Below are 20,402 nucleotides of genomic sequence, written 5' to 3'. Positions count from 1 at the left end.
TTAGGATAACATTTCTCTTCATGGTGTTCCTATGTGAACAGAGGACTACTCTTATCCTATTGTGATGTGCCAGAGTCTACACATATGGAAGCAGCAGTGTTCCTTGTGTTTTACAATCCAGTCCACATACTGAGTATCTGCTGAGAACAGTCGGTAGGTGTTCACACATGGCAGAACAACTTCTTACACGAAGTAGTCAGCTAATTTGAGCCATTGCAAGAATGTTATTCACAGTCTGAAAGAGTAGTGGTGATCATATAGCCTAACACAAGAATTGCGCCTCTACTTCTCCTTCACTCTTCTGTTTAGGCGCTAAATCTCATATGAAAGTGCTGAGGTGTTTACAAATATCACTGATGCCTGTAAATGTGATACTACAACTTCTGCCCAAACCTATTGTCATGCAAGGCCTTTTAGCATGATACTATAGTGAAAGAATACAAATATTACAGCTGGTTTATGTTTTGCAGACTGACAAAGGAGGTGGTTTTTCCTAGTTTATTTTTAGTTTTAGGTATTCATATAGAGTTACTTTGGAAAGGATCCTTGTGGTGTTGTGAAAAGAGAAATAGGAGTAGTATTTAGAAGAGGAGTATTAGGATAGCTTTACTACAACGTATTGTATAATGTTAATAACTTTATAACGTTAAACTTAATACACAGCTGCGTACTCTCCTCCTCCTGCCATTATGTAGATTATTCTATTAAGATTTGGTTAATAGGTAGCTTTCAGTAGTTATAGTTGCTAAAATAAAGTGGGTTGTCTGAGCAAAAACAGACTTTCTGTATTGGTCCCTTCCTCAACATTAACAATGCAGTTTAATTTGTTTGGTGTAATTTTTCTGTTATAGTACTGATACAGTATATAATGCAGGGCTCGACAAATCCCAGGTGCTATGGCGACTGAAGATTTTTTTTCCTTGCGCCTAGGTTTTTGTCAGCCCTTTTTATTAAGAGGGCACTGCAGGTTCTGCTACGATTGCATGGTAGCCCATGGTAGTGCCCGACACTAGCAGTTTCATTTCAGCAGTTTGTGTGTCCATCTGGGCAGGCAAGCACCATGCCACTTCAATGGGTGCTCTGCTTAACAGGAGGGAGTGTTCAGGCATGTTGGGTTGAGTAGAAGCTGCTTCCCTGCACACTGTTTCTGGTGGAGCAGAGGAGGACCTCTAAATCCGGCAGCCATCTTCCTGGGCCCTAACCTGTACACCCTGCGCCTGCTCCCTGCTCCATCATGGCCTGTCGGGCCCGGCCTCTAACAACTGGGACCCGTGGCTTATAGTGAACGGGGTGACGCGCGCTATTAACCCTTTAGAAACGGCGATCAAGGTCAATCGCTGCATCTAAAGTTTCAAAATTGCCCTCCTGGCAGCTCAGTCGAGCTGATCGGGACCACCGCGGTGTGCTGATGAGCTAGAACGCACGAGGAGGCTATTACCTACCTCCTCAGCGTCCGATCTCCGAATGTCAAGCGGCGATCACACTAATCAATGATCAGTGTATTGCATGGTATAGCCCTATAGGGGCTATAACATTGCAAAAAAAAAAAAAAAAAAAGTAATAGATATGATTTAACCCTCCCCCTAATAATAAAAGTTTGAATCACCTCCCTTTTCCCATAAAAAAACTAAGTAAAAAAAACATATGTGGTATCGCTGTGTGTGTAAATGTCCGAACTATAAAAATATATAATTAATTAAACTGCCCGGTCAACGGTGTATGCGTAAAAAAATTCCAAAGTCCAAAATAGCGTATTTTTGGTCACTTATTATACCATAAAAAAATGTATAAAAAGCTATCAAAAAGTCAAATAAAAAAAAGGTACCAATAAAAACTTCAGATCACGGTGCAAAAAATTAATACATTTAAATCATACATCCCCATATGTGGAAAAATAAAAAAAATTATAGGGATCAGAAGATGACAATTTTAAATGTATAAATTTTCGTCCATGTAGTTATAATTTTTTCCAGCAGTACGATAAAATCAAACCTATATAAGAAGGGTATCATTTTATTTGTATGGATCTACAGAATAAATATATGGTGTAATTTTTACAGATATGTGCGTACAATCTGAAGCTCCCAAAAGTTACAAATTGGCCCCACAAATATTTTTTTTATGGGTTCGCCGTCAATTTTGTGGTGAAATGATTGATGTCATTACAAAGTACAATTGGTAACACAATAAATAAGCCCTCATATGAGTCTGTAGGTGCAAAATTGAAAGTGTAAAGATTTTTAGAAGGTGATGATGAAAAAACGAAATTGCAAAAACGGAAAAACACGTGGTCCTTAACCCCGTATGGATACGCCCGGAGTTTTTGATCGTTAAAGGGGTACTCCGGCGCTAAGACATCTTATCCCCTATCCAAAGCATGTTCTCTCCGGGACTGTTTACGGTCTATCACGGGGCTGGAGCATTGTGACTTCACGGCTCCGCCCCCGTATGACGTCACGCTCCGACCCCTCAATGCAAGCCCATGGGAGGGAGGCGTGACAGCGTTCACGCCCTCTACTATAGGCTTGCATTGAGGGTGCGGAGCCGTGACATCACAATACTCCGGCCTCGGGATCAACAGTAATCAGACCCGGAGCGAACATGCTCCGGGGACTGATTTTAACGGGGTGTGGCGTGCAAGATCACAGGAGTCCCCAGCTGGGGGGGGGGGGGGGGGGGGGGGTGGTTGGGTGTTGGGTGTTAACGTTCGGTTCCCCGGTTCTGCCCACCCACAATTGTGGTGGCAGAACGGGGGAACCGTCACGTGACCGTCACCGGAGGTCACTTACCCATTGGCGGCGATGATCAGTGGCCGGCGATGCCGTGCGGCTGGCTCTCTGCAGACTACGGAAGCTGGTGAGTTGCCTAGCAACATCTGGAGGGCTACAGTTTGAGATCGCTATACAGTGGTCTATTAACTGTAGCCCTCCAGATGTTGCGAAACTACAACTCCCAGCATGCCCAGACAGCTGTTTGGGCATGCTGGGATTTGTAGTTTGGCAACAGCGGGAGGGCAACAGTTTTGAGATCACTGTGCAGTGATCTCTTAACTGTGGCCCTCTAGATCTTGCAAAACTGCAAATCCCTGCATGCCCAAACAGCAAACAGCTGTCTCTGCATGCTGGGAGTTGTAGTTGCGTACCTCCAGCTGTTGCATAACTACATCTCCCAGCATGCCCTTAGGCGATCAGTACATGCTGGGAGTTGTACACTGGTTAGAAAATACTGATTTAGGTAACAGAACCTAACTGAAGGTTTTCCTACCAATGTGCCTCCAGCTGTTGCAAAAGTACAACTCCCAGCATGCATGGTCTGTCAGTACATGCTGGGAATCTTCAAAGATTGAGCTACGGCAAATTTTTCGCTGCAGCGCGAACTCCTAGCGGGAAACTCACCGTAAGAGCCTGCCAGTGTGAATGTACCCTAAAAACACTACATTACACAAACACATAATAAAGGGTAAAGCACTACATATACACCCCTTACACTGTCTCCCCCCCCCCCCCCCCCAATAAAAATGAAAAACCGCATCGTGTGCTGGGAGTTTAGCAATAGCTGGAGGCACCCTGTTAGGGGTATTCTTCGCCAGTGATTCCCAATGTCCACCCCTATGCAATCCCTATGTAGTCCTCAAATGAGCATGGCGCTCTCTCACTTCAGAGCCCTGTCGTATTTCAAGGAAAGAGTTTAGGGCCACACATGGGGTATTTCTGTACTTGGGAGAAATTGCACTACAAACTTTGGTGGGATTTTTCTCCTTTTACCCCTTATGAAAAGAAAAGTTGGGGTCTACACCAGCCTGTTAGAGTAAAAAAAAAAAAAAAAAATGTTACATTTTTTTTTTTTTTTTTTTTTACACCAACAGGCTGGTGTTGCCCCACACTTTTTTTTTTTTTCACAAGAGGTAAAAGGAAAAAAAGACCCCCAACATTTGTAACGCAATTTCTCCTGAGTACAGAAATACCCCATATGTGGGCGTAAAATGCTCTGCGGGCGCACAACAAGGCTCAGGAGTGAGAGCACACTATGTACATTTGAGGCTTAAATTGGTGATTTGCACAGGGGTGGCTGATTTTACAGCAGTTCTGAAATAAACGCAAAAAAATACCCACATGTGCCCCAATTTTGGAAACTACACCCCTCACGGAATGTAACAAGGGGTATAGTGAGCCTTAACACCCCACAGGTGTTTGACGAAGTTTCATTAAGTTGGATGGGAAAATGGAAGAAAAAAGTTTTCACTAAAATGCTTGTTACCCAAAATTTTTCATTTTCACAAGGGGAAATAGGAAAAAATCCCCCCAAAATGTGGATGTAATGTGTTCTGCGGGTGCACTACAATGCTCAGAAGAGAAGCGCTATTGGGCTTTTGAAGAGAAATTTTGTCCAGAATTGAAGGCCACGTGTGTTTACAAACACCCCATAGTTCCAGAGCAATGGAACCCCCCCCCCCCCCCCCCCCACACACATGTGTCCCCATTTTGGAAACTACACCCCTGATGTGATGTTATAAGAGGGTACAATGAGCATTTACGCCCCACAGGTGTCTGACAGATTTCTGGAACGGTGGTCCGTGAAAATGAAAATTTTATTTGCACAGCCCACTGTTCCAAAGATCTGTCAAATGCCAGTGGGGTGTAGATGCTCACTGCACCCCTTATTAAATTCTGTGAGGGGTGTAGTTTCCAAAATGGGGTCACGTGGGGGCTCCACTGTTCTGGCACCACAGGGGGCTTTGTAAACGCACATGGCCCCTGACTTCCATTCCAAACAAATTCTCTTTCCAAAAGCTCAATGGTGCTCCTTCTTTTCTGAGCACTGTAGTGCACCAGCAGAGCACTTGACGTCCACACATGGGGGTATTTCCGTACTCAGAAGAAATGGGGTTACAAATTTGGGGGGTCATTTTCTCCTATAACCCCTTTTAAAAAATGTAATATTTGGGGGGGGGGGGAAATGAATTTTTGTGAAAATTATTTTTTTCATTTACACATCAGACTTTAACAAAGTTGTCAAGCACCTGTGAGGTGTTAAGGCTCAGCGGACCCCTTGTTACGTTCCTTAAATGGGTACTCGCATTAAAATTTTTATTTTTATTAGTTTATGCCTAAATAAATATCTTCGTAATATATGTTCATTTAAAAAAAATCTCGTTTTCACTGTTTAGTTTACTTTGAAAACCTGGCCACTAGGTGTCACCCTATGTGGTCCAGCAATCATTAGCCACCACCCCCTCACGTTGAGCATGTTCAGACCACTGCTGGCCGGGCAGCGTGGTCCGAAATGCTCGTCCTCAGCTCGCTCTCTGCCTGTATAACATGCGTACGCGGCGCGCGTTATTTAAATATCACCACCCCTCTTCATCTCCCTCTTCTCCATTGAGCTTGTGCACGTGCGGCACCTGTAATTTTAATTTCCCCGCCCCCTGCATCTCCCTCTTCTCAGTGAAGGAAGACGGGCGGAAGACGGCCGGCCAAGCTTCAGATGACGTCACGCCAGCGTATTTTCTCCCAGTATTTTCTCCCATTAACCTTTGTAAAAATGGTAAATTTGGGGGAAAAACTGCACTTGAATTCTTTTTTTTCATTTGCACATCTGACTTTAACGAAAAGTCGTCAAACACCTGTGGGGTGTTGAGGCTAACTGGACCCCTTGTTACGTGCCTTGAGGGGTGTAGTTTCCAAAATGGTATGCCATGTGGGGTATTCTGCTGTTCTGGCACCATAGGGGCTTTCTAAATGTGATATGCCACCCAAAAACCATTTCAGCAAAATTCACTCTCCAAAATCCCATTGTCGCTCCTTCCCTTCTGAGCCCTCTACTGTGCCCAACGAACACTTGACATACACCTATGAGGTATTTCCTTAGTCGAAAGAAATTGGGTTAAATTTTGGGGGGCTTTTTCTCCTATTACCCCTTGTAAAAATTCAAAAACTGGGTCTACAAAAACATGCGGGTGTAAAAAAAAAAAATGAAGATTTTGAATTTTCTCCTTCACTTTGCTGTTATTCCTGTGAAACACCTAAAGGGTTAACAAACTTACTGAATGTAATTTTGGATACTTTGAGGGGTGCAGTTTTTAAATGGGGTCATTTGTGTGGTATTTCTAATATGAAGGCCCTTCAAATCCACTTTAAAACTCAACTGGTCCCTGAAAAATTCAGATTTTGAAAATGTTGAGAAAAAATTGGAAAATTGCTGCTGAACTCTGAAGCCCTCTGATGTTTTCCAAAAGTAAAAACATGTCAACTTGATGAAAATATAAAGTAGACATATTGTATATGTGAATCAATATATAATTTATTTGAAATGTCTGTTTTCCTTACAAGTCAGAAAAATGCAAATTTTTGAATTTTTCACCAAGAAATAATGCAAATATTGACAAAAATTTACAACTAACTTGAAGTATGTCTCGAAAAAACTATCTCTGAATCAGAATGAAAAATAAAAGCATTAATGCTTAAAGTGACAGTGGTCAGATGTGCAAAAGATGGCTGGGTCCTTAAGGTGAAAATGGGCTGGGTCCTTAAGGGGTTAAAGGAGAACTCCGGTGGAAACAAGTGGAAAACAAATGTTTTCAAATCAACTGGTGCCAGAAAGTTAAACAGATATGTAAATTGCTTCTATTAACCCCTTAAGGACTCAGCCCATTTGGACCTTAACCTCTTAAGGACGCAGGGCGTATGGATACGCCCTGCATTCAGAGTCCTTAAGGACGCAGGGCGTATCCATATGCCCGTGGGAATTCCGGTCCCCACCGCTAGCCGGTTGGGGACCAGAGCCGGATGCCTGCTGAAATCGTTCAGCAGGCATCCCGGCATATCGCCCAGGGGGGTCATTATGCCCCCCCATGTCGGCGATCGCCGCAGATCGCTGGACAATTTAGTCCAGCGATCTGCGGCGATTCCGGGTCAATCGGGTCTCCAGTGACCCGGAATTACTGGCTGTTCGGGGCCGTCTCTGATGGCCCCGAACAGCCAGAGCCTGCAGGGGTGAGGTGGCACTGGTGCCTCCTCACGATCGCCCTGATTCGTCGGCCGGATTACCGGCCGACCAATCAGGGCGCCTGCTGCGGGTGTCACTCCCGCACCCGCTCCGCCCCTCTTCCGAAGGACGTGAGCGGGAAGACGACCCCGGGTGCTGGGGGCGGCGAGGGACAGTCCTGCGACGGGGCAGCAGCAGGAGGTGAGTTACAGCCTCCTGCTGTTGCTTAGCAACAGCTCCCAGCATGCAAAAAGGGCATGCTGGGAGCTGTAGTTATGCAACAGCAGGAGGCAGACCACCACAACTCCCAGCATTCCCTTATGGGCATGCTGGGACTTATGGTTTTGCAACAGCTGGAGGCACAATTTTTGTATGGAAAAGTGTACCTTCAGCTGTTGTATAACTACAACTCCCAGCTTGCACAAACAGCTAAAGTGCATGCTGGGAGTTGTAGTGGTGCATCTGCTGGTTGCATAACTACAACTCCCAGCATGCCCGTTGGCTGTCGGTGACTGCTGAGAGTTGTAGTTTTGCAACAGCTGAAGGCACACTGGTTGTGAAACGAAGAGTTTTTTTTTTTACCTAACTCAGTGTTTCACGACCGGTGTGCCTCCAGCTGTTGCAAACTACAACTCCCAGCAGTCACTTTACACCATGCACCTACATGCTGGGAGTCGTAGTTTTGCAACAGCTGGAGGTCCCCCCAATGTGAATGTACAGGGTACACTCACATGGGCGGAGGCTTACAGTAAGTATCGGGCTGCAAGTTTGAGCTGCGGCAAATTTTCTGCAACAGCTCAAACTTCCAGCGAGAAACTACTGTGAACCCCCCGCCCGTGCGACTGTACCCTAAAAACACTACACTACCACAAAAAATAAAATAAAAAGTAAAAAACACTACATATACACATACCCCTCCCCAGCCCCCCTCCCCTCCCCAATAAAAATGAAAGTGTCTGGTACTCCACGGTTTGCAAAACGGAACCTCCAGCTGTTGCAAAACTACTCCCAGTATTGCAGGACAGCCGTTGACTGTCCAAGCATGCTGGGAGTTTTACAACAGCTGGAGGGCACCCTGTTTAGGAATCACTGGCGTAGAATTCCCCTATGTCCACCCCTATGCAATCCCTAATTTAGGCCTCAAATGCGCATGGCGCTCTCACTTTGGAGCCCTGTCGTATTTCAAGGCAACAGTTTAGGGTCACATATGGGGTATCGCCGTACTCGGGAGAAATTGTGTTACAAATTTTGGGGGGTATTTTCTGCTTTTACCCTTTTTAAAAATGTAAAATTTTTGGGAAAAGATGCATTTTAGGTAAAAAATGTATTTTTTTTTTATTTTTTATTTTTTTTTTTTTTACACATATGCAATAGTTGTGAAACGCCTGTGGGGTATTAAGGTTCACTTAACCCCTTGTTACATTCCCCGAGGGCTCTAGTTTCCAAAATGGTATGCCATGTGTTTGTTGTTTTTTTGCGGTCCTGGCACCATAGGGGCTTCCTAAATGCGGCATGCCCCCAGAGCAAAATTTGCTTTCAAAAAGCCAAATGTGACGCCTTCTCTTCTGAGACCTGTAGTGCGCCAGCAGAGCACTTTTCACCCCCATATGGGGTGTTTTCTGAATCGGGATAAATTGGGCTTCAAATTTTGGGGGGTATTTTCTGCTATTACCCTTTTTAAAAATGTTAAACTTTTGGGAAACCAAGCATTTTAGGTAAAATATTTTTTTTTTTACATATGCAAAAGTCGTGAATCACCTGGGGGGTATTAAGGTTCACATTACCTCTTGTTACGTTCCCCGAGGGGTCTAGTTTCCAAAATGGTATGCCATGTGGGGTTTTTTGCTGTTCTGGCACCATAGGGGCTTCCTAAAGGTGACATGCCCCCCAAAAACCATTTGTCGCTCCTTCCCTTCTGAGCCCTCTACTGCGCCCGCCGAACAATTAACATAGACATATGAGGTATGTGCTTACTCGAGAGAAATTGGGTTTCAAATACAAGTAAACATTTTCTCCTTTTTACCCCTTGCAAAAATTCAAAAATTGGGTCTACAAGAACATGAGTATAAAAAATGAAGATTGTGAATTTTCTCCTTCAAGTTTTTATTGGGGGAGGGGGTTTTTCAAATTTTTTTTACTTTTACTTTTTTTACTTTTATTTTTACATTCTTATAGTCCCCATAGGGGACTATTTATAGCAACCATTCGATTGCTAATCCTGTTCAGTGCTATGTATAGGACACAGCACTGATCAGTGTTATCGGTCATCTTCTGCTCTGGTCTGCGGGAAGGCAGATCAGAGCAGAAGACTCCCGAAAGACAGCGGAGCCAGGTGAGGGGACCTCCTTCTGCCGTGCAGGATGATCGGATCGCCGCAGCAGCGCTGCGGGCGATCCTATTATCCTGTTAAGTGACCGCGATGCTGCAGATGCCGTGATCTGTGTTGATCATGGCATCTGAGGGGTTAATGGCGGACATCCGCGGGATCGCGGGTGTCCGCCATTACCGGCGGGTCCCTGTCTGCGATCCACAGCCAGGACCTGCCGCGCATGATGCTGGCATCGCTCCGATGCCCGCGGTTATGCTCAGGACGTAAATGTACGTCCTGGTGTGTTAAGTACCACATCACCAGGACGTACATATATGTCCTGCGTCGTTAAGGGGTTAAAAAATCCTAACCCTTCCAGTACTTATAAGCTGCTGTATACTACAAAGAAAATTGTGCAGTTCTTTCCAGTCTGACAACAGTGCTCTCTGCTGACATCTCTGTCCGTGTCAGGAACTGTCCAGATTAGAAGCAAATACCCATAGAAATCCTCTCCTGCTCTGGACCGTTCCTGACATGGACAGAGGTGTCAACAGAGAGCACTGTGGTCAGACTGGAAAGAACTTTCCACCGGAGTTCCCCTTTTAAGGGTTTACCGTAAGTATAGCAGTGGTCAGTGTAGAATAACGGACAACATAGCTCTCGATATCCCGCTACGGTCAAGTACTGTTCATTTTGAAGGTCTCTCCCCTTCCTGATCCATGACTACATTTATATCTTGGGTCGGGCAAGGGAGGTAAATCATATCCGGCAGGTACCGGCTGCTATCTACAGCTGACTCCTGCTGATAATGACAGACATTTTTGATCACTTCTGATCATTTCTGTATCACATCCCAGAACAAAAAAAATAAATACTCTACATAAATAACAGTAAAAACTACATCTGATGGCACAAAAACTGCGCTGCTAGTTTAACAACTTAGCGACAACGGACGTAAATGTACATCATGGTGCCGTGATACTTTACGCACCATTACGTACTTTTACGCTCCACCATGATCGCGAGCACCGGATCAATACAGATCACGGCATCTGCGGCTGTGCGGTACTTTAAATGGATGATCGGATCGCCCACAGCGCTGCCGCTGGGATCTGATCGTCCAGCATGGCAACCAGAGGACCCCTGACCTGGCTCCAGCTGTCTCCCGGGGTCTTCTGCTCTGGTCTGAGATCGAGCAGGCCAGAGAAGATCACCGATAACACTGATCAGTGCTATGCCCTATGCATAGCACTGAACAGTATTAGCAATCAAATGATTGCTATAAATAGTCCCCCATGGGGGCTATTATAGTATAAAAATGTTAAAGGGAAAAAGTTTGAAAAATCCCCTCCCCAAATAAAAAGGTAGAACGCCATTTTTCCCATTTACCCCCCCAAAAAGCGTACAAAAAATACACATATTTGGTATCGCCGCATGATTGTTAATATATTGTTAATATATTGTATATTGTTAATTATCCTGTACGGTGAACGGTGTAAACGTAAAAAAAAACTGTTAAAATTGCTGCTTTTTTTGTCACATTTTATAAAAAAAAAAAATTTATACAAATTTTATAAAAAGTAAAACCTAAGCAAAAGTGGTAGTGGTAAAAACTACAGATCATGGTGCAAAAAATGAGCCATAATACCGCCCCATATATGGAAAAATTAGAAAGTTATAGGTGGTCAAAATAGGGCAATTTCAAACATACAAATTTTTTTTTTTTTTTTTTTTTTTTTTTTTTTTTTAAGCGGTACAATTATAGAAAAGCGTATAACAGGGGTGTCATTTTTACAATAAAGTGTACAGTGTAAACAAGGCCTTCCAAAATAAAATAAACTAAATTGTGGTTTTCTTTTCAGTTTTCCCACATAAATAATGGTTTGGTTGCGCCGTACATTTTATGGTAAAATAAGTGATGTAATTACAAAGTACAATTGGTGACACAAAAAACAAGCTCTGTGGATGGAAATATAAGAGTTATGATTTTTAGAAGGAGAGGAGGAAAAAACAAAAATTTCTAAAATAAAATTGGTCTTGTCCTTAAATGGTCACTCTCATTAAAACCAATTGTTGCTATTGCACTCCTTATGGTAAATAAAAAATATTTCTAATATACTTTGTTTTAAAAAAATGAAGTTTTCTATGTTTTTATTTGTGCTTAAAAAAGCTCAAGAGCACATTTCCCCCATCCTATACACAGACTTTGGACCGAAGTGCAGCCTGGAGTGCTGAGGGGGTGTGTCCATCCAACAACATATAGCAGTTAAGTGTGAGAGGAGCTATGATTGGATGAGGCTGGATACACACCCCTCAGCACTCCAGGCTGCACTTTCTGTGTTTGGACTTTGGTCCAAAGTCTGTGTATGAGATGGGGGGAAAATGTGCTTTTTTAAGCATAAATAAAGCATAGAAAACTTATTTGTTTTAACCTGTTGGGGACGAAGGGCGTATGCATACGCCCTTGCGTCCTGGTACTTAAGGACGAAGGGCGTATCCATACGCCCGTGGGAATTTCGGCCCCCGCCGGGCGGGGACCGGGCCGGGGTGACTGCTGATATCTATCAGCAGGCACCCCGTGCAAATGCCCAGGGGGGTCATTAGACCCCCCCATGTCGGCGATCGGCGCAAATCGCAAGTGAATTCACACTTGCGATTTGCGCCGATTTCGGGTCATTACGGGTCTATGGTGACCCGGAATAGAAGGGGGATCGCGGGTGTCTAAGACACCCACGATCCCCCTAAAGCGATAGGAGTGAGGTGGCAGAGTTGCCACCCCTCCTATCTCTGCTATTGGTGGTCTAGACGCGACCACCAATTGCAGATCAGGGGCGGGGGGGTTTACTTTTGTTTTCCCCGTCCTGCCCTCCCACAATAGGCGGGGCAGAACGGGGAAAACGAAGAGGAGCGGCGCCGGAGTCCACTTACCCGTCCAGAGGCAGCGGAGCGACGAGGATCGGCGGGCGGCGACGGAGATCTGCGGCGGCGTGCGGCAGAAGAGGACGGCTCCCGGATGCGACGGAAGCCGGTGATTAGTTGCCTAGCAACATCTAGAGGGCTACAGTCTGAGACCACTATAGTGGTCTCTAGACTGTAGCCCTCCAGATGTTGCAAAACTACAACTCCCAGCATGCCCAGACAGCTGTTTGCTGTGTGGGCATGCTGGAATTTGTAGTTTTGCAACAGCTGGAGGTCTGCAGTTTAGAGACCACTGCACAGTGATCTCTATACTGCCCTCTAGATCTTGCAAAACTACAACTCCTAGCATGCCCACACAGCTGTTTGCTGTCTGGGCATGCTGGAAGTTGTAGTTTTGAAACATCTGGAGGTCCACAGTTTGGAGATCACTGTTCAGTGGTCTCTAAATTGTAGCACTCCAGATGTTGCAAAACTACAAATTCCAGCATGCCCACACAGCAAACAGCTGTCTCGGCATGCTGGGAGTTGTAGTTGCGTACCTCCAGCTGTTGCATAACTACATCTCCCAGCATGCCCTTCTGTGATCAGTCATGCTGGGAATTGTAGTTTTGCAACAGCTGGAGGCACACTGGTTGGAAAATACTGAGTTAGGTAACAGAACCTAACTGAAGGTTTTCCAACCAGTGTGCCTCCAGCTGTTGCAAAAGTACAACTCCCAGCATGTACTGACAGACCGTGCATGCTCGGAGTTGTAGTTTTGAAACAGCTGGAGGTTCCCCCCCCCCCCCCCCCCCCCATGTGAACGTACAGGGTACATTCACACGGGCGGGTTTACAGCAAGTTTTCTGCTTCAAGTATGAGCCGAGGCAAATTTTTTGCTGCAGCGCAAATTCCTAGCGGGAAACTCACCGTAACCCGCCAGTGTGAATGTACCCTAAAAACACTACACTACACTACACTACACTACACTACACTAACACCTAATAAAGAGTAAAACACTACATAAACACCACCTTACACTGCCCCCCCCCCCCAATAAAAAAGAAAAACGTATTGTACAGCAGTGTTTCCAAAACGGAGCCTCCAGCTGTTGCAAAACAACAACTCCCAGCATTTCCGGACAGCCACTGACTGTCCAGGCATGCTGGGAGTTTAGCAACAGCAGGAGGCACCCTGTTTGGGAATCACTGGTGTAGAATACCCCTATGTCCACCCCTATGCAATCCCTAATTTAGTCCTCAAATGCGCATGGTGCTCTCTCACTTTGGAGCCCTGTCGTATTTCAAGGAAACCGTTTAGGGTCACATATGGGGTATTTCCGTAATCGGGAGAAATTGCACAACAAATTTTGGGGGGCTTTTTCTCCTTTTACCCCTTATGAAAAGGAAAAGTTGGGGTCTACACCAGCCTGTTAGTGTAAAAAAAAAAAAATTTTTACACGAACATGCTGGTGTTGCCCTTTACTTTTTATTTTCACAAAAGGTAAAAGGAAAAAAAGACCCCCAAAATTTGTAACGCAATTTCTCCTGAGTACGGAAATACCCCATATGCTCTGCGGGCGCATAACAGGGCTCAGGAGTGAGAGTGCACCATGTACATTTGAGGCCTAAATTGGTGATTTGCACAGGGGTGGCTGATTTTACAGCGGTTCTGACATAAACCCAAAAAAATAAATACCCACATGTGACCCCATTTTGGAAACTACACCCCTCACGGAATGTAATAAGGGGTACAGTGAGCATTTACGCAACACAGGGGTCTGACAGATTTTTGGAACAGTGGTCCGTGAAAATGAAAAATTTAATTTTTTTGTTTGCACAGCCCACTGTTCCAAAGATCTGTCAAATGCCAGTTGGGTGTAAATGCTCACTGTACCCCTTATTACATTCCGTGAGGGGTGTAGTTTCCAAAATGGGGTCACATGTGGGGGGGTCCACTGTTCTGGCACCACGGGGGGCTTTGTAAATGCACATGGCCCCCGACTTCCATTCCAAACAAATTATCTCTCTAAAAGCTCAATGGTGCTCCTTCTCTTCTGAGCATTGTAGTTCGCTCGCAGTGCATTTGACGTCCAAACATGGGGTATTTCCATACTCAGAAGAAATGGGGTTACAAATTTTTGGGGCATTTTCTCCTATTACCCTTTGTAAAAAAGTAAAATTTGGGGAAAAACCAGCATTTTAGTGGAAAAATATTTTTTTGCCGAATTTAACAAAAAGTTGTCAAACACCTGTGGGGTGTTAAGGCTCACCGTACCCCTTATTACGTTCCTTGAGGGGTGTCGTTTCCATAATAGTGTGCGATGTGTTTTTTTTTGCTGTCCTGGCACCATAGGGGCTTCCTAAATGGGACATGCCCCCCAAAAACCATTTCAGAAAAACTCACTCTCCTAAATCCCATTGTTGCTCCTTCGCTTCTGAGCCTTCTAGTGCACCCGCCGAACTCTTGACATACACATATGAGGTATTTTCTTACTCGAGAGAAATTGGGTTACCAATTTTGAGAGGATTTTTTTCCTTTTACCCCTTGTAAAAATTCAAAAACTGGGTCTACAAAAACATGCCAGTGTAAAAAATGGAAGATTTTGAATTTTCTCCATCACTTTGCTGCTATTCCTGTGAAACACCTAAAGGGTTAACACACTTACTGAATGTCATTTTGAATACTTTGAGGGGTGCAGTTTTTATAATGGGGTCATTTATCGGGTATTTCTAACCAGAAGACCCTTCAAATCCACTTCAAACCTGAACTGGTCCCTGAAAAATTCCGATTTTGAAAATTTTGCGAAAAATTGGAAAATTGTTGCTGAACTTTGAAGCCCTCTGATGTTTTCCAAAAGTAAAAACTCATCAATTTTATGATGCAAACATAAAGTAGACATTATTGTATATGTGAATCAATATATAATTTATTTGGAATATCCATATTCCTTATAAACAGAGAGCTTCAAAGTTAGAAAAATGCTAAATTTTCAAATTTTTCATGAAATTTTTGAATTTTTCACCAAGAAAGGATGCAAGTATCGCCGAAAATTTACCACTAACATAAAGTAGAATATGTCACGAAAAAACAATCTCAGAATCAAATTTATAAGTAAAAGCATCCCAGAGTTATTAATGCTTAAAGTGACAGTGGTCAGATTTGCAAAAAATGCTCCCGTCCTTAGGGTCATAATGGGCTCCGTCCCCAAGGGGTTAAACAAAGTATATTACAAATATTTTTTATTTACCATAAGGAGTGCAATAGCAAAATAAATTTTGAGTTACTTAAGGCCAAAATGGGCCTGGTCTTTAAGGTATTTTTATTTTTTTTTACCCCTGCTGGCTCCTAGATTAAAAACTAATTTGTTAAGCCCTGATAGGGCACAATACCCAGCCATCGCCACTAAGCAACAAATTCAGGATTCCAGGCAAAAAATATATTTCTAGGGTGCCTGAGGTAAAGTCTGAAAAGATGTAAGGCGTTGCTTTTTTTTTTTTTTTCCACAATGTGGATATCAGAACCATAATGTGTTCTCTGTAGTTCAAATATGGACGCAGTCCCCCGGCATCCATATTGCTTTGGGTCTCGGACGTGGAGTCCCATGTCCTAGTGACGTGGAGTCACATGTTCCCGGAGCGCATTTCTCTGTCTGCAGAGCACATGCACCTGAAGTCTTTACGCAGCTCTCATTGCCTGATGACGTGAGAGCTGTGCATCCAGAGAGCGCTCTGCACAGTGTAACAGCGCATGTGCCGAGCCCTCGCTACTTCTCGCTATGACCCAGTGTATTGGGTTTAGTGTGGGTGAACTGGCTGACAGTTTTCCTTTTAAACTTGACATGCACTAGTTTAACTACATCCATTGAATTGGTGATACTACTTTTTAAGTTTCATATTCAGATTATTTCTTCAACTATAATTCTTTAATGTAAGAACTGATAAAATGGCCTTTTTTTTTTTTTCTCTCTCTTTTTGGGTTTGGTCATGCTTGTCGAGAAGTACTATGTGTAAAAAGGATTACACACCCTAGTGATAACAGTATCTTTACCTGTACTACATGCTAAATTGCCATTGCCCACAATTAGAGACCAGAAATTAGTTATTCAAAAATGATAGTTTTAGTTCCTTTTAACTTTTGGCCATCATTGGTAAATGATAGCTGCTTTGTCTAAGTAGTGTGTTATTGCATCAGTATCATTATGAATACAGTGGCATGGCATCTATTCATAAACACGTTTTGAAAGGTCCCTAAAAATTCATGGTTTGGTAACTCTGTAAAATGAACTTTTACTGTCCTGGGACAAGAATGTGTGTGAATTAATGTATGTTTTCTGGATCTTTAAAACCCTGTAGGTAATGGAATTAGAATCAAAGCTAAATGAAGCAAAAGAAGAGTTTACATCTGGAGGACCAATTGGTCAGAAGAGAGACCCCAAAGAATGGATACCACGCCCTCCTGAAAAATATGCACTTAGTGGTCATCGAAGTCCGGTCACTCGCGTCATTTTCCATCCAGTGTTTAGTGTTATGGTTACTTCTTCAGAGGATGCAACAATTAAGGTATTATATTATTTGTAGATTTGTCACTTTCACTTTTCTCCCCCATGTCAGATTACAAACCATTTCATTATCCACAGATATTAGCTTACCGTATATACTATATACCGTGTATAAGCCGAGGCCCCTAATTTCACCCCAAAAAACCAGGAAAAGTTGACGCGACTAAAAGCCTATGGTGGGAAATACATCATCCAGACCCCCTGTCACCACCCCCCCCCCCCCCCCCGTCATCATCCCCCCCCCCCCCCCCGTCATCATCCCCCCTTCATAATTAACCTGTCATCATCCCACACCACCCCCTTCATGATCACCGCTTGTCAATGTCTGATTTAACAGAGGTCTTCAACTTGCGGACCTCCAGATGTTCTGAAATTACAACTCCCAGCATGCCCGGACAGCTGTCCAGGCATGCTGGGAGTTGTAGTTTTGAAACATCTGGAGGTCCGCAGGTTGAAGACCACTGTCCAGGCCTTCGTCATCATCCAGCCCCCCACCCCCCTTTAGTTTTGTACTCACTTCCGCTCGGCGGGACGTTCAGGTGAGCTGGTCCGGGCCATCTGTGCTGCAGGGACCGTCCGGTGGGGAGGGATAATCGTTCCAGGCTGTCCATCTTCACCGGGTGGGCCTCTTCTCCGCGCTTTGCGCCCGGCCTGGAATAATGACGTTGCCTTGATGACGACGCACAGGGACGTTGCTCATGAACGTCCCTGTGCGTCGTCGTCAAGGCAACGTCATTATACCGGGTCAGGGCGTGAAGTGCGGAGAAGAGGCCCACCCGGTGAAGATGGACAGCCTGGAACGACTATCCCTCCCCACCGGACGGTCCTGCAGCACAGATGGCCCGGACCAGCTCACCCGAACGTCCCGCCGAGCGGAGGTGAGTACAAAACTAAAGGGGGGGGGGCTGGATGATGACGAAGGCCTGGGCAGTGGTCTTCAACCTGCGGACCTCCAGATGTTTCAAAACTACAACTCCCAGCATGCCCGGACAGCCGGGCTTGCTGGGAGTTGTAGTTTTGAAACATCTGGAGGTCCGCAGGTTGACGACCACTGAGGGCAGAGAGTTCACTCGAGTATAAGCAGAGTGGGGTGTTTTCAGCACGAAAAATCGTGCGGAAAAACTCTGCTTATGCTCAAGTATATACGGTAGTTTAAAAGCTGAATTTGTAATCCCTTTTCCCTCGGCTGCAGGTTTCTGTACAGATGTATTAATGACAATAGTTCTCACTCAGATCCTACATATCGTAGCTTCTGATGTTCAGCATGAAACTCTAAACTCCTGACTTTTTCCTTCCACTCTTTGTTTACCTCTGTGCTTGTTAAGATGCAGTCACTTATACTTAGACACTAAATGGAAAGTATTTTGTTACTTCCTGTGACTGAACAGTTGGTGTTACTGGTATTAGATCTGAATGCATCATTTGTTTTGTGCTAATCTTTCGTGGTATATCTTAACCCCTTAAGGACTCAGCCCATTTTGGCCTTAAGGACTCAGACAATTTAATTTTTACGTTTTCATTTTTTCCTCCTCGCCTTCTAAAAATCATAACTCTTTTATATTTTCATCCACAGACTAGTATGAGGGCTTGTTTTTTGCGCGACCAGTTGTCCTTTGTAATGACATCACTCATTATATCATAAAATGTATGGCGCAACCAAAAAACACTATTTTTGTGGGGAAATTAAAACGAAAAACGCAATTTTGCTAATTTTGGAAGGTTTTGTTTTCACGCCGTACAATTTATGGTAAAAATGACGTGTGTTCTTTATTCTGAGGGTAAATACGATTAAAATGATACCCATTATTATATACTTTTATATTATTGTTGCGCTTAAAAAAAATCACAAACTTTTTAACCAAATTAGTACGTTTATAATCCCTTTATTTTGATGACCTATAACTTTTTTATTTTTCCGTATAAGCGGCGGTATGGGGGCTCATTTTTTGCGCCATGATCTGTACTTTTTTTTGATACCACATTTGTATATAAAAAACTTTTAATACATTTTTTATAATTTTTTTTTTAATAAAATGAATTAAAAAAGTAGGAATTTTGGACTTTTTTAATTTTTTTTCGTTCACGCCGTTCACCGTACGGGATCATTAACATTTTATTTTAATAGTTCGGACATTTACGCACGCGGCGATACCAAATATGTCTATAAAAAATGTTTTTTACGCTTTTTGGGGGTAAAATAGGAAAAAACGGACGTTTTACTTTTTTATTGGGGGAGGGGATTTTTCACTTTTTTTTTAACTTTTACTTTTACATTTTTTTACATTTTTTTTTTACACTTGAATAGTCCCCATAGGGGACTATTCATAGCAATACCATGATTGCTAATACTGATCTGTTCTATGTATAGGACATAGAACAGATCAGTATTATCGGTCATCTCCTGCTCTGGTCTGCTCGATCACAGACCAGAGCAGGAGACGCCGGGAGCCGCACGGAGGAAGGAGAGGGGACCTCCGTGCGGCGTTATGAATGATCGGATCCCCGCAGCAGCGCTGCGGGCGATCCGATCGTTCATTTTAATCGCGAACTGCCGCAGATGCCGGGATCTGTATTGATCCCGGCACCTGAGGGGTTAATGGCGGACGCCCGCGAGATCGCGGGCGTCGGCCATTGCCGGCGGGTCCCTGGCTGCGATCAGCAGCCGGGATCAGCCGCGCATGACACGGGCATCGCTCCGATGCCCGCGGTTATGCTTAGGACGTAAATGTACGTCCTGGTGCGTTAAGTACCACCTCACCAGGACGTACATTTACGTCCTGCGTCCTTAAGGGGTTAATGGGTTGTGATGCTTTAACAGTCCTCAAGTTTTATTCCTGAATGTCAATTAATGGTCTTATATTGCTTTTTTGTCTGAAACTTTTACGTTCAGACAAAAAATAGCTCAACTGTAGAGATCTTTGCTCTGGTGATGAGTAAAACATGGTACTGAAGTTTCTTTAGTAAATTGTAGTGAAGCTTTACAACAATGAAAAGTCACTTTAAAAGGATTATCCTGGAATAGGAAAAACAGCTAGAAAAGCTAATTTCTTTCAAAAACTGCTCCCAGTCTGTCTCCAGGTTGGGTGTGGTTCTGCAGCTCAGTTCCATTGAATTGAATGGAGCCAAGTTGTAATACCACACACAACTTGGGGACAGACGTGGAGCAGTTTTTTTTTAATTTAAAGAAATTAGCTCTGTCTTTCTATTCCTGGATAACCCCTTTAAGGCCAGTTTCATATACACATAACATGTTGTCTGTATTTTTGTGTCCATATTACAGCTACATATCCCAGACCGGTCTAATGACCAAAGCTGAAATCATTGGCCACTGAAAATGTGCCTGTATTATGCATAAGAATCTGTCCCTGGTTTTATGCTACCCAGTCTAAGCAGTGTATTGATTAGTTTGTGGTCCGTAAAGTTTGTATTTAGTGCACTTTATTGTCCATCTATGCAAAATTTAGATTAGATCACCCTCAGGTCAGCAAAACCAGGTGACAGATTCCTTCTAAAAAGAGAAAAGGTTATCTAAATTTCTAGTTGACACCACTTTAGTGTACCTGCCCTGGGTTCCTGTCTTAGCTGGTTGCTAGTTGTTTCAAACAAAAATGTTGTCAGTTTTAAATATATATATTGTAGTGTAGCTATATT

At 43.8% G+C, this 20,402-nt stretch overlaps 1 protein-coding gene across 2 annotated transcripts in view; it reads left to right on the top strand.

Moving 5' to 3' along the window:
- Nucleotides 1-20,402, top strand: part of PAFAH1B1 (platelet activating factor acetylhydrolase 1b regulatory subunit 1) — a 117,300-nt gene that overhangs the window by 84,053 nt on the left and 12,845 nt on the right. For both annotated transcript variants that reach the window (XM_056558455.1, XM_056558456.1), the window contains one exon: nucleotides 16,546-16,752. In XM_056558455.1, the coding sequence (XP_056414430.1) occupies nucleotides 16,546-16,752 (207 nt within the window). The remainder of the gene's footprint in view (nucleotides 1-16,545; nucleotides 16,753-20,402) is intronic.

The sequence above is a fragment of the Hyla sarda genome, chromosome 2 (genome assembly GCF_029499605.1).
Source record: "Hyla sarda isolate aHylSar1 chromosome 2, aHylSar1.hap1, whole genome shotgun sequence".
Taxonomy (NCBI): Eukaryota; Metazoa; Chordata; class Amphibia; order Anura; family Hylidae; genus Hyla; species Hyla sarda.
This window is presented reverse-complemented; position numbering and strand designations above follow the sequence as displayed.